The following is a 13,650-nucleotide window of genomic DNA, read 5'->3' on the forward strand; positions in this document are numbered from 1 at the left end:
TCAGTCCATTAATTACATGAGTTATCTGATTTCACCCCTCCATTAAATAACCATGGTTATCGAATAGTCCAAATTTCTAATTTAAATTTTTGTAGAGAGAGTATTTTGTGGAACAGAGATGACTCATTCTTAAAATGACCAAACGGGTCATTACATGTTCACTTTATTATTTTAACATATCAAGTGAAAAATATTCTCTATATTCATTTTTACTTGTCTAGTATCCCAAAAATTTACTTGTCATTTTTAACATATCAAGATAAAGATAATTATTGTTTTTCATATTTTACCCTTAGCATTAATTACTTATTCTCCAAATTATTTTTCAAAACATAATACTCCCTCCGTCCCATATTAGATGGACATTTTCTCTTTTACACGGTAATTAAGAAATCATTAATGAATTGATTACTTTTATTATTTTGCCCTTTGTTCATATCAATTAATAGAGGTGGTGTGGTAAAATAATGATGTCAATCATTATTTTTTTAATGGGTGTGTCAGATCCAAATGTGACAAGTAAAAATAAAGGGAGTGGGTATATGTTGTCATGTTTTATCTTTAACATTAACTACTTATTTCACAAATCATTAAGACTATACACCAATTAATATGAATATTATGATATAATTTGCACTTCATTTGTTATTTGTCAAGGGAGTGAGTGCAAAGTCTAAAATTGAATAGATGTAGTAGTCAATATAATGGCACATGGTAGTGGAAACAAACAATAGCTAGTTCTAAGATTTGTAGCAACATTCAAGATTGAGCTTAGCTGGTGTTCATGACAAACCATTAATAGTTGCAGATATATGCTTCTTATGTGAAGTACAAGCACTGGCACAGAAGGTTCTCTTTGCTGCCCAGCCTCAAACGGCTAGTGCCACCACCCCAGCATCACATGTTTTATATCACTAATACGAATATGGAACACAATAATATATTCTCCACGAAATCATGATGGAATATTGGCAAAAGAATCAAATCTGATATTATTTTTTAGGAGATTTTTTTTCAGCAGTGAGTTCAGTGGCATTCCGAATCCATAAAGTTCAAATTATGAATCCGTCTCTACGCTCAGGCAGAGAAACAGGTGGACCTTTCAAACATAAAGCAGAGACAAATTTTTATAAACAGATAAACGCGAACAATTTCCATACGGGTCCATATTGATCATTATTACAATGACAATTTGAGCAATCTTTGTAAAATCATTAACAAGATAAGATAAAGTTTCACTTGATCAGACCCTATTTCTCCAAGTGTATTAGTTGATACTGTATAGAATCCCATTTACAACAATTCATCCTCTCCTACCTAGAGCAACTACAAGCCTACAACTCTAACCACACAAATGAGAAAAAGAAAAACTAAGGAATAAATGAAAGGAGGAGAGAGACAGAGTCTCTGAACTAGTTGCGTGTGGAAATGTTGTGATGGAAGCAGACGCCTTGCATCGTATGTGGAGCTACTTACTTCAAAGATCGATACATAAGGACTTCAGTTCTGTTTCACCAACTGAAAACTCATTTATCAAGCAGATTTTTAAGCTGTTCTCGAGCTTCTTCAAGAGCGCCTAGCAAGTTCTCTGGTTTCCTCCCACCTGCCTGAGCGAAATTAGGCCGACCGCCCCCTCCACCACCACATGATTTAGCTAGAGGCTTTATAACTTCACCAGCTTTAATTCCAAGATCAACAATTCTTGGTGTTAGAGCAACAACAAGGCTAACCTTTCCTTCTCCTGGACATGATCCTAGGACCACAGCTGCTGGATCCTTCAACGAATCCACCAGATATTCTGCAGCACTCTTGAGTGAATCGGCATCAATATCATCCATGGACTCAACTAGGAGCCTGGAAAACATCAATTGTAACAAGTTAGAAGAACTAGAGTGTTGATACTTATTGATGACAATTAAGCAAATAAACAAAAAGATAAAACCGCAGAGGACATTTCATCTACTTCTTTTGTAAGTTGTAGCCCAAAGTCACACCGGCAGTGGACTTTGAGATGCGAGATGGAGTAGAACCAATCGCTGATTGAGAAAAAATTAGTTCATGCCCATATATGTACTGATTTCACTGGATTAGAATTGCAAAATTTGTTTATGCGTCTTTTGTTTGAGATATTACTCTACACAGTACCACTTTCAAGTTAAACAAGGGAACAAAAAAGAAGCCTATGAACAGGTACTTTAAAATGTAAACTTTTATTTGCAAGGACAATGTTATAACAACATTTGGTTACCTAATACTTTTTGAAGTTCCAATAGTAGATGCTCTGCTAGTAAGTGTTGATGCCTTATAGATTGCTGCTTTTGCCCGAGCAGCTGAAACTTCATTTCTTGTCAATCGTAGTTCTTCCAGAAGTGAGTCTACCCTGCCAGTTACTTCTTCCGCTTTTACCTTCAAAATGTATGATTTTACTTCAATACCATCAAATTAATCAAAAGTACAAGAGCTGTTACCACCAGACAATTTCGATGCACAGCAGTGTCTTCTTTACTATAAAAAAGGGCAGCCCGGTGCACTTAAGCTCCCGCTATGCGCAGGGTCCGGGGAAGGGCCCGACCACAAGGGTCTGTTGTACGCAGCCTTACCTTGCATTTCTGCCAGAGGCTGTTTCCAAGGCTTGAACCCGTGACCTCATGGTCACATGGCTTATTTACATAGAAAGAACCAAACAATTTGTTTTCAGGTAACTTCCATAGTGTTTAGCAAAATTTCAGACATTCTTTTCAAAAATCAAAACCAACTTAATGGAAACAAGTGTTTTGGTTTCGAAAATCAAATCAAAATACTTTTCCAGAAACAACAAAAAAGTATTTTCAGAAAATTAAAACAGAAGTTGCAACAAATATTATCCAAAAATAAAATCCACACATATTTGTTCTCCAAAATTATTTTCCTTGAAACCTTGCTTGATTCACTTGCAGTTATTTTGCAGATAGCCATAATGTTATCTCCAATAACATGTTGAACAAGGAAAATGTAGAAGAAATCTTCCACTGAAAAGATGTTCACGAAACCTTACTTTGAGAGTGGAGCATAACTGCTTCATATAATTATCTCTGGTAAGGACATACTCAATGAAAGCATCTCCGGCAACAGCTTCAATTCGCCTAATTCCTGATGCAATTCCCTGTTCCGATATGATTTTGAAGCCACGTATCTCAGCAGTATTGCTGACATGGGTGCCACCACATAATTCCATTGATACGCCAGGAACCTCGACTACACGTACCTATATAGGTTTTCATTAGGAAAGACATGAATCGAACAAGTTGAACTTTAATACATAGTAAAATCTCATTAGCAGACTTAATCCTCAAAATGGACCGATGTATAGTTTAATCTCTAAGTTTCACACACACATAGAGGAGAAGGACTGTTGGTCACTCCATATCAGCTTTAATAGCATAAATTAGTAAAAACGATAGCACCCAGAAGAATCTCTCCTGCTCTATAAATCATAGCATTCTTAACATAAAATGGTAAGGATTCCCACCTGTTCTCCATATTTTTCTCCGAACATTGCAATGGCCCCAGCTCCTTTTGCATCAGTCAAAGACATGACTTTTGTTTCCAGAATCGTGCCATCGCCAATCCATTGGTTGATCAAGCCTTCGATTTCTACGAGTTCCTTGTCTTGAAGAGGTCGATGGAAGTTGAAGTCAAATCTAAGACGATCAAAAGCAACCATTGATCCGGCTTGAGATGTTTCCTGACCGATTACTCTTTTGAGTGCTGATTGAAGTAAATGAGTAGCTGTATGGTGAACCTATAAAAAGAACAAAATAACAATAGATAAACTTCGATTAGACCAACTTTTCTGGAGACAAATGGTTAAAATCAACAAAAATTGAAATGCAATAGTGAGGCTAACACAGATGATTCAGGAATCCATGCTACTACAGAATCTCACATCAATTTTTCCTCTTTCCTCAATATGATGCATATACATTCAATTTGTACATCATACAGCATAATACCTTAGCCCGTTGTCTCAAGTTTGCATCAACAGCAGCTTCTACTTCTCGGCCGACCTCTATAGTACCTTCTGTAATTGTACCTTTGTGGACAAATATATTACCCATAGATTTTTGGACATCTTTTATCTCTACAATTGCTTTCTGTTCATTTTCAGCCTCCGTCATGTATAGAAAACCGTTATCCCCAATTTGGCCTCCCGACTCGGCATAAAATGGAGTCCTGTTCAGCAAAATCTCCACTTCACTTCCTTTGGAGACTTGTGCTACAGGACTTCCATTTACCAACAAACCCTCAACCACTGACTTGGAATGGAGAGTACTGTAGCCAAGAAACTCAGTATCAGGGATATCTTCAGCAAGGTTTGCACCATTTTCAACTGCTAGTTTAACTGTATCATGTGCTGCCTGAGATAGCTGTCTTTGCTTCTCCATTTCTATGTCAAAGCTATTCATATCTATACTGATTCCACGTTCTTCAGCAACTTCCTTTGTTATCTCCACTGGAAATCCATAGGTGTCATACAATATGAAAGCATCTTTGCCCGACAGACAGGGTGCAGTCCCAGTTTCCTGAGAATTTAATAATGCATCTGCCAGCATCTGTTCAAGAAGTTTTTCTCCCCTCTCTAAAGTCAAGACAAAACGAAGCTCTTCCCTTTTCAATTCCTCAAGTATGCGGGATGATCTTGTCTTCACATCAGCATCTATATTAGTGCTTAGTTCAATCACTTTTTTGGCAAGTATTGGTAAAAATGCTCCTTGAATATCATCCATTCCATCTCCCTTCACACCAAGTAACCTGCCTGTTCGAACAACCCTTCTAATGAGGCGACGTACCACATATCCCCTCCCAATATTAGAAGGGTTGACACCATCAGATATCAGATAAACAACTGCACGCATATGATCTCCAATTATCTGGATTGATCAGAATTAGAAGGCTTTCAACATATTAGAAGGTAAATCAGTTCACAAACAAAAGACTGGTACAAATATTACAATTTTTCAGTTGCAACGTACTTTAAGCTTTGTTTTTGTAGAATCATCCGCAAGAGCATATGAGACATTTGCCAATTCTGCAGCCTTCTCTATAATGGGAAATAATAAGTCGGTTTCATAATTGTTGGGGACCTGTGAAAAATGAAGAGAACCTCTATGTTAATCGATTTTTTTGGTTGGCTGGTTTGGGGGAGGGGGGTAGATTCTAATTACCTTGAAAATAATATATTATATTAAGTAAAAGTATCATAAATCCAAAACTATGGGAGGTTTTCTTTGCCACAAAACCCAGTAGCAAAAGAAAAGAGAGATCCGATACCTAATTTGTTCCTATAGTCATTCAGAAATGTTGTTGTCTCACGATTACCTTCTGCAGAATCCTGGCCATACGCTCTAAACCAAGTCCAGTATCTATATTCTTTTGCTTTAAAGGCTCAAGCGAACCATCATCCTTCTTATTGTATTGCATGAAAACAAGGTTGTAGAACTCTATAAATCTTGTATCGTCTCCAAGATCCTGATATTTAGACCACAATAAAAAAGCAAAACAGAAGGGCAAAAAAGAAAGGAAATTGAGAGACCACCTCACCTGAACATGAAATGAAAATAAATATGAAAAGGCAAACTACGCATGTTAAACGTCTCATACTTACAACATTGGAAGTTCCCCTCTCAGGATGGAAATCGTAATAAAGTTCAGAGCATGGACCGCAGGGACCAGTTACTCCACTTGTCCAGAAGTTGTCATCTTCTCCAAGTCTTTTTATTCGCTCTTTAGGAACACCTAGCTGCAGCATGAAATAAGGATAACTGTGTTAGCAGCTTGGGTTCTCATAGGAGAGTTCTATCTATAAGTATTGAAGGTTAGAGGGTAGAAGACAAAGATAAGGTCAAAGATATTCCATTTAAGATCAAATATTGAACTAAAAGGAAGTTATTCCTAAAACTTGGTTGCAACGGACTCCTCCTATTTGGCAGCATGCACTCCAACATAAGGCATAATGGGGGAGACATACTGTTCAGCCTTGAAACACATCTAAGCTTGATGCTAGGCAGCATGCACTCCAACATAGAAGAGGTTTCTTTGAGTTAAACTGAGGTAGTTGAACAAAAATTGTGTTCACCTAACTTATCCAAAAGAAAGTGTTCTTTGAAGTCATTAACTGAGTTATCCCCATGGAACATAAGGCATAATGGGGGAGACATACTGTTCAGCCTTGAAACACATCTAAGCTTGATGCTACATTCACAGTTCACAATACGAACAGTATACATATTTTAGGACCCTAAAATACAGTATTTAGTTGTCTGATACGCTTCTCTTCACTCGAAAATACACTTCTGTTCAGTCTAAATGGAACGTCGTGCTCCATCATTTATTTACAAGATCCCTACCATACATATGTAGTTAATTGCACGAGGATTGTTACCACTTCACTAAAGATATAATGCATCAGACAAATCTTTAAGTGCCTACCTCATCATGCCATAATGCAAAAGTTTCATCATCATCTTGGTAAACACTAATCCATAATCTATCAGTTGGGAGTCCATATCTGCAGGCAAAGACTATTTGACAGTCAGTTGTTTTCAAAGAACAAAAATTGATAAATCTATGCATATGTTTGCATTGATGGATATAAATGTTGGGTTTTCTTAAAAGATGCAGCAGCAAGAAGGTTGAAAGATATGATGGAAAATTTGCCTCTTAAAATTTAATAATTATATGGTCAGTAATTCAGAAGGGTAACTACCAGAGTATATTTGGTCATTCTCTTATAAGGTGTGTTGTATTCATATTTGAGTCTCATGCAGGAAAGATCCAGTTTCTATATGAAGTTATTTATTCATCACAATGCACAACATAGAAAGGTTTATTGAAGTATTTCCTGGAGATGCAGACTATATGTTCTAGAGGTGGCAACCAGGACATTTATGAGAGGTAGCACTTATCTTTTGTACATCCGGTGGTTATCACGTACTCCATTAGAATGGCTAGACATATTGACCTAACTGGGCCTGCTAAATGGATTAATATATTAGACTCACATAAGAACACAAAAGGTAGAGCCTAAGCAGCTAATCAAAAAAGTGCACCCTCGTGTTTGCACAGTTAGCCCTCTGCTGTGAAAGCCACTCTTTTTTCTATAAGAAAGGCGCTCTATTTCACATATGCTGATGAAGGATAATGACACGTTTCAATTGGTTGTTAAAAGTCTCTATTTGAACAAACAAAGTCGTTAACAAATAGCCAAGTTCATTTCTGTCCTTAATTATATGCCTGAAATCATATAACAATGTTTTAAATGCTTTTGTCTATAATTTATCACATTCTAATCTTCTCATTCTTGAGAAGGGGTCATATAAGCAGAACATATGCTGACTACTTGGATACATGGTAACATCATACTTCAATCAAATAGCACACAAAGTAGCTGATTATGATACAGCATAAACACGACTTATCGTACTCCGAGGTGGAGAGCTCCCATGCCCACTTAATGGCTTCCTTCTTAAAATAATCTCCAAAACTAAAATTTCCAAGCATCTCAAAGAATGTTTGATGTCGGGATGTTCGACCCACATTCTCAATATCATTTGTCCGTATGCATTTCTGAGAAGTAGCTGCACTAGGCACCTCTCTGGGAACCTGAATAAAGTAAACCAGCATTTCTTAAAGTCAAATAGAAGTATTCACATGATTCCATCGGCTTGATATCAGCACCAACAGTAAATAAGGAAAGAGAATCACATAATTTTGGCAGATCTTTAGTTTGTAAGAAATCAACAACTTTTTATGTTTCCCAGGTGAGACAACTAACAAAGATACAAAATCTATATTTTCATGAAGAGTTTTTTAAAATTTATAGTTTTATGTAGAGTATTATTCCTCTCATTTGTTTTGAATAAAGTTTTAAAAAAGTGATAGAGGTAATAACAACAAAAAGTTCAGTCTGACCTCATAAAATCAGACACGACACTCAGTTTGAAATGAATGGAATAGAAAGTTTTTCTGTTTAAAGCAGTTTAAGCGCAATAATACACTTGAAAATATGAAAAAGAATAATCAAGATATGGATGTCAATTTACTATTTAAGAGCATCCTTTATCACACCCAGCAAGTGATTCCATGCATTTCACTACTAGTTCTCTGTCTTTTAGCTTTAAAAAATGCCTTCTGAATTAAAAGACATTTGAGAACCTTTGCAAAAGTTTCGTTTTTTTTTTTTGCAAATACTTCTTGGAGAAGAAGGTTCCAAACTTTGGTGGAACGTCTGTCCTTTTCTTGAAGATTTGTGAGTGGGGAAGGGGTTTTCAATGAAAAATGCCCTGAAATACCTTCTTCAATGAAAAGGTCTTTTGAGAAAACTTCTGGAAAAAAAAGGGATAATACATAAACAAACACTCAAACTTGGTCTGAGCTGGCAAGTAAACATTGAGTATACATATCTAGACACCTCAACTCGTCTCCATTGTGTTAGTTGAACACTCCAACCTACAAATGATCATCTAGACACCTCCAAAATTATGTGCTGCGTCAGCGGGTGTCTACGAGACACAGTGGGGACGAGTTGGAATGTTACTTGCCAGTTGAGACCAAATTGAGGTGTCTAGATGTGCACTCTCAAAGTTGGAGTGCTTACTTGCAGCTGAGGCCAAGTTTGAGTGTTTATTTATGTATTATGCAAAAAAAAAAATATTAAACAAAAAGAACTGGAATGCTTGAGATTCACAACTTTATGGATCAAGTAATGATAAAAAAAGAACTTTAAATACAAGCATAAATATGTCATAGACATTTTTGCTTGATGTCTAGAAAGTTCAATAAAAAGAAAAAGAAAGATGCCTAGAAAATTGTCACACATGGAGAAATAGATTTCATCACTGCTGATAAAGTACATTTAATTTTCACCCGAATGCTTTTCACCAATTAGATGTTAGTAGAAGTAAACCACGATTTAAAGTTTTTGGGAACTCCCATGTAGAACCTTTCCAAGGAATATAGGCTTAAACTGAAGCATTCCTGCAATTGTCAATAGAACTGTCGGATCATCTGGAACAAGAGAAGCACTTGGAAGAACCTTGTGACCTTTTGCAGCATAAAAGTCAAGGAAGCGCTGACGTATAGCGTCCCCACTTGTCTGGGGATCCCTCAACTTATCCTCTACAAGTTCCTCAGCCACAGATTGTGCTGAAGGTGAAAATAGGGTCCTATAAAATTTATGTACTTTGCAAAATGAAAACTGACAAGAGAAAGAAATTCTTATTATCAACAAAAGAGTGGACATACCTTTTGCGACAAACTGTATTTCTCTTGGTCCCTTTATACTAGCGCGTCCATGGGATAAACTACTTGCATAAATTAAGGTCTGGGTCCTTACAATCAAACCTGAAGAACACCTATGACCTGCATTCAATTGTCAGCTTGGTGATTTAATAGTTAGAATAACAAAAAGTTTTAATATTTTCCAAAATCTGTGGTTGATTGAACAATCAAATCAGGCAAATCTTTCAATATGTTTTTCTTTCAGAAACATTCCAAGTTGTGTTACATAGGAGACAACCTTTGCGAGTTCGAAACAATTTTTGAAGCTATTTGAGTAACCTACATATATGGGTCTCAAATTCAAATTCCAGGCACACAACCAAAAAAACGTCTTTAAGCAAAAAAATGGAAAAACAATCATTCACAAACTGTTAAATGAAAAATGGGTAAATGTTTATCAGTTTCAAAAGGATTAATTCATGAGTTATATTTAACCATTATAGACGGATTACGAATTCTAAAACCGCCTAAACCAACTGCAGTTTAAAAGTTCACTTGATTGATTTTGATTTTAGAAATTTAGATACCAAAACCTGATGTACTAGTATTGTCCAAAACAGTGTCGATGAAGAATCAAGAGGCATTTCCAAATATAAGCGTATCCAAAAGAACTGGTTTCATTATGCCTAATTGATTAGAATATAAAAGTTGTATTCCTATTGTTACAGACATAATATTCATTGGTGAGACAAAGAAATTGATGGAACCAAGTGCATGTGTCCTACTGTTCCACAAAACCTAAAATAGCTCTGCACTAGAGGGTGTGACCAAGCGGTTAATGCAGCAGGTGCAAACATTGGAGACTAGGTTCAAATCCGATCAGAGACCAAAAACAAATAATTTCTTGCCATTTGCCTAAGTTTTGGTAGATAAAAGCAACACCATACTTGTGCTGGTAGGAAATAACAGGTACTTGGTGGAAAATCGAGGTGCAGGCCAAGAGATTTTCTACAATTCTCACTCTTTCCATTGATACATACTTAGATACCACTCTATACCCCGTAAGTAATGGTGCAAGTCACTTTAACAATATGAGAATAGCTATCGACTATCCATGAAAGCGTAGAAAATCACTACTCCAAAAGTAAATCGAAGTGCTTTAATTAGAAAGAAAAAAAAATACCAGTTGAAGAGGGAAGAAAAGGTTTTGATTGGAAGCGTGAAGTGGGAAATAGGAGTAGAGAGTCCTTGGCCCTGCCATGGCTAGTATTCTTAGGAAAGTTGAGGCTTGTCATGGAGTCTTGTGTGTGTGCTTCGTTTCAAATTTGCCGTTATGTTAAGTGCACCCACACAGATAAGGCCAGTTGTGGGTGTGCTTTAACACATATCCACATACTCTCTCTATTTATACTTTGATTATCGGCTCCCAACTCCCCCCGCTAACCCGATAGGACACCCGATTTGGGCCTTCAACGGAAATGCTTCATTCTACTTCCCCACCCGATTAAAGCCCATGAACACTACTCTCAACTCTCAATTATCGGGGGACAAATGACCAAATAGTTTAAAATTGCTACTTAAGCTTTACACTCTGTTTTAAAATTAATTTAATTTAGAATTTCCCAAGTTTTAACCATAAGCTTTACCTCATTATATGGTGAGTTTTAATGTTTTGACATATTTTCTATATTATTTTGTCATGATTTCTTCACACTCTTTATTCTTTTGTCGACATGTGTTGAAATATTTTTTCTTGAGTCGAGGGCTACCGAAAATAACCTTATTATCTTTTGTATAATTAATTATTATCATTTGTATCAATTATATTAACGAATAAAATTCGTACCCGAATACAATTGTATCAGTGTTGTATCAAGTTCAATATTTTGTATTTGTATATTAATTGTTATCACTTGTATCAATATTGTATCAGCAAATACATGTGTATTTATATTTTGTATCACTAAAGAGGATCTGTATAGTTGACACTTCTGTATAATTAATTGTTTGCATTTGTATTTGTATTGAAATAGAAGAGGTAGAGAGAGGCGAGAGATAAAGGGGGCAGGGAGAGAGGAGAGGGAGAGATGGCAGAGAGAGAAAAGAGAAGAGAGAAGCGAGCGAGAGTGCAGAGGGAGCAAGGCGAGGGAGAGAGAAAATAGCAACAAGACCTTAACTATAGCTACAAATTGTATTTCTTTCAAACTATTGGGTGTATTGTAAATACATATCACACGTTTGCCCTATTACATAATTTATTCTAAGTCTTTCAATTTTAACATTCTATTCGACAAGTTTAAAATCACAAAATTTAAAAAATTTGTCTTCATTTCTTAAATTTTAGAGATAAGTGTTAAATACACACAAAAACTATTCATCTTTTTGAGTTTCATGGGGCTTGAAATTAAAAGAGACTTTTGAGTTATCTATTTGAGGATTTAGGACACAAGATTTAAAAATTAGGTAAAAGGGACTCTTCATTAATTAGTGATAATGACACATATTTTAAGAACCCACAAGTTTTTTTAATTTATAAAATACCCCCTCTCTTTTTTTCCCTGCTCCTCATCCACCCCCTCAGCCCCATCCTCCCCCAACCTCCCCTCCTCCACGTCATCATCACCTCCAAACAATTAGCATATGTTTAAACATTTATCTAAACAACTAACAAATGTTTTCATATCTCGATCTCCCAAACAATTAGCAAATATTTTCATATTTATCCAAATAACTAACTGATATTTAAAATATTCTCATTGTTTTAACTAAAGAATCATAAAAAATATCTAAACAACTTAGAGTTGTTTAAATATCTTCTGATTGTTTGAACTAAACAACTTTTGGTTGTTTAAACAATTTTTGGTTGTTTAAACAACTTTTGTTGTTTGAACTAAATAACTTAGCGTTGTTTAAACAACATCTCTTGGTTGCTTGAACAACTCTTGTTTATATAAACAACATATCCTCTCTTATCTTCTCTTCTATTCTCTTCTCTTCTTTTCTTTTCTCTTCTCTTCTCTTTTCATCAATTTTTTTTTTATAATTTTCACAATCAAATCGAAGTGAAGAAAAAAATGAGAATGACAACATCCGAAGAAGAAGATGATGAAAACACAAAAAGTTTGAAAAGAAAGGGAAAAACGGAGAAGAAAAAGGGTAAAGAAATTAAGGAAGAAGGAGATGAAAGGAAAAAGGAAGAAGAACGTTTTAAAAAATGGAGAAAAGAAAACAGAAGAGAAGAGAGGAGGGAAATGGAGAACAGAAGTTTAAAGGAAAAAGGAAGAACGACGTTTAAAAAAATGAAGAAAAGAGAAGAGAAGAGAAGAGAGGAGGGAAATGGAGAACAGAAGTTTAAAAAATGGAGTAAATGAATGAAATTTAGGGTTTTATTAAAAGTTTTTGATCTTTTAATTTTTATCCTAAACTTTTAAATATTCTAATTCAACCTCATGTTTTCATAATTAACCTCTAATTAAATATTTATAACAAAAGAAAAAAAAGAAATAGAAATCTCCTATCGTTCATTCCACTCTCAAAGATCCCTTTTACCTCATTTTCCCCTAGTGTTTCATACCTAAACTATTGTGAGTATGAGTTTCATACCTAAACTATCACTTATTAGTTTGAAAAACACACTTCTCTCTTTTATTTCACTCTCATCATGGTGTGTGCACTACATTCTCTCTTTCATTTTTAAAAAATTGTCACATCACACTCCACATGGACAAAACATTCCATCTTGACAACAATTAAATAATTTATTAGAAGTTAAAATATAAATATTTTTCTTATTCCACCCACCACTTTCTCTCACTATACAACCCCCCCCCCAAATTATTTAGTTTTAATTTTAAATTTTAAATTTCTTTTATAATTTTTTTAAAAAAAAATTCTTACTTCATCCCCCCCTTCAAATAATATTTTAGATATTATTTTTTTAAAAAAAAAAAATTACCCCGACCCACCTAACCCTCCGCTTCCAAAAAAATTTCTCATTTTGCTTTAGATATGATTTGAGGAAAGTATTTTTTACTTGCCGCAAGACTTTTTTAAAAATATAATTTTTATTTCTGTTATATTTAGTACGCAAGTAGAAAAAATATTTTTCTAAAGTTATATGTACATATCTAGCTCAAAACGAAAAAAATATAAAAATAAATTAAGAGTGGAAGGTTAGATGGAGTGAGTATAATTTTATTTTTTTAGGAAGGAATAGAGGAGGGGGTGAAATATGAATTTTTTCAAAAAAGATTTATATAAGAAATTTTAAAAAATAAAGGGATGGGGATTACCGGGGAGGTGGAGGAGTGGATGAGAAAAATATTTTAAATTTTATTTTTTAAAAAATAATTTCTTTTTTGGGAATTAAAATACTTAAGTCTTTAACTTTTA

General features: G+C 35.0%; 1 protein-coding gene across 2 annotated transcripts; it reads right to left on the minus strand.

The window, feature by feature from the left end:
- Nucleotides 1–1,109: 1,109 nt before the first annotated feature.
- On the minus strand, nt 1,110–10,625 carry LOC129885275 (alanine--tRNA ligase, chloroplastic/mitochondrial). 2 transcript variants are annotated; one of them, XM_055959491.1, is made up of 13 exons: nt 10,442–10,625; nt 9,283–9,399; nt 8,981–9,183; nt 7,463–7,641; nt 6,469–6,547; nt 5,645–5,779; nt 5,359–5,508; nt 5,013–5,123; nt 3,993–4,910; nt 3,509–3,781; nt 3,035–3,244; nt 2,249–2,406; nt 1,110–1,854 (listed from the first exon to the last, which is right to left on the minus strand). In XM_055959491.1, exons 1-13 carry the CDS (start codon nt 10,551–10,553, stop codon nt 1,527–1,529), a joined length of 2,973 nt encoding a protein of 990 aa, XP_055815466.1. In that variant the 5' UTR covers nt 10,554–10,625; the 3' UTR covers nt 1,110–1,526. The 2 variants fall into 2 exon arrangements, with proteins under 2 accessions (XP_055815466.1, XP_055815467.1); XM_055959492.1 differs by lacking the exon at nt 1,110–1,854 and having other exon boundaries at nt 2,270–2,406; nt 3,035–3,234.
- Between the last annotated feature and the right edge of the window lie 3,025 nt (nt 10,626–13,650).

The sequence above is a fragment of the Solanum dulcamara genome, chromosome 4 (genome assembly GCF_947179165.1).
Source record: "Solanum dulcamara chromosome 4, daSolDulc1.2, whole genome shotgun sequence".
NCBI lineage: Eukaryota > Viridiplantae > Streptophyta > Magnoliopsida > Solanales > Solanaceae > Solanum > Solanum dulcamara.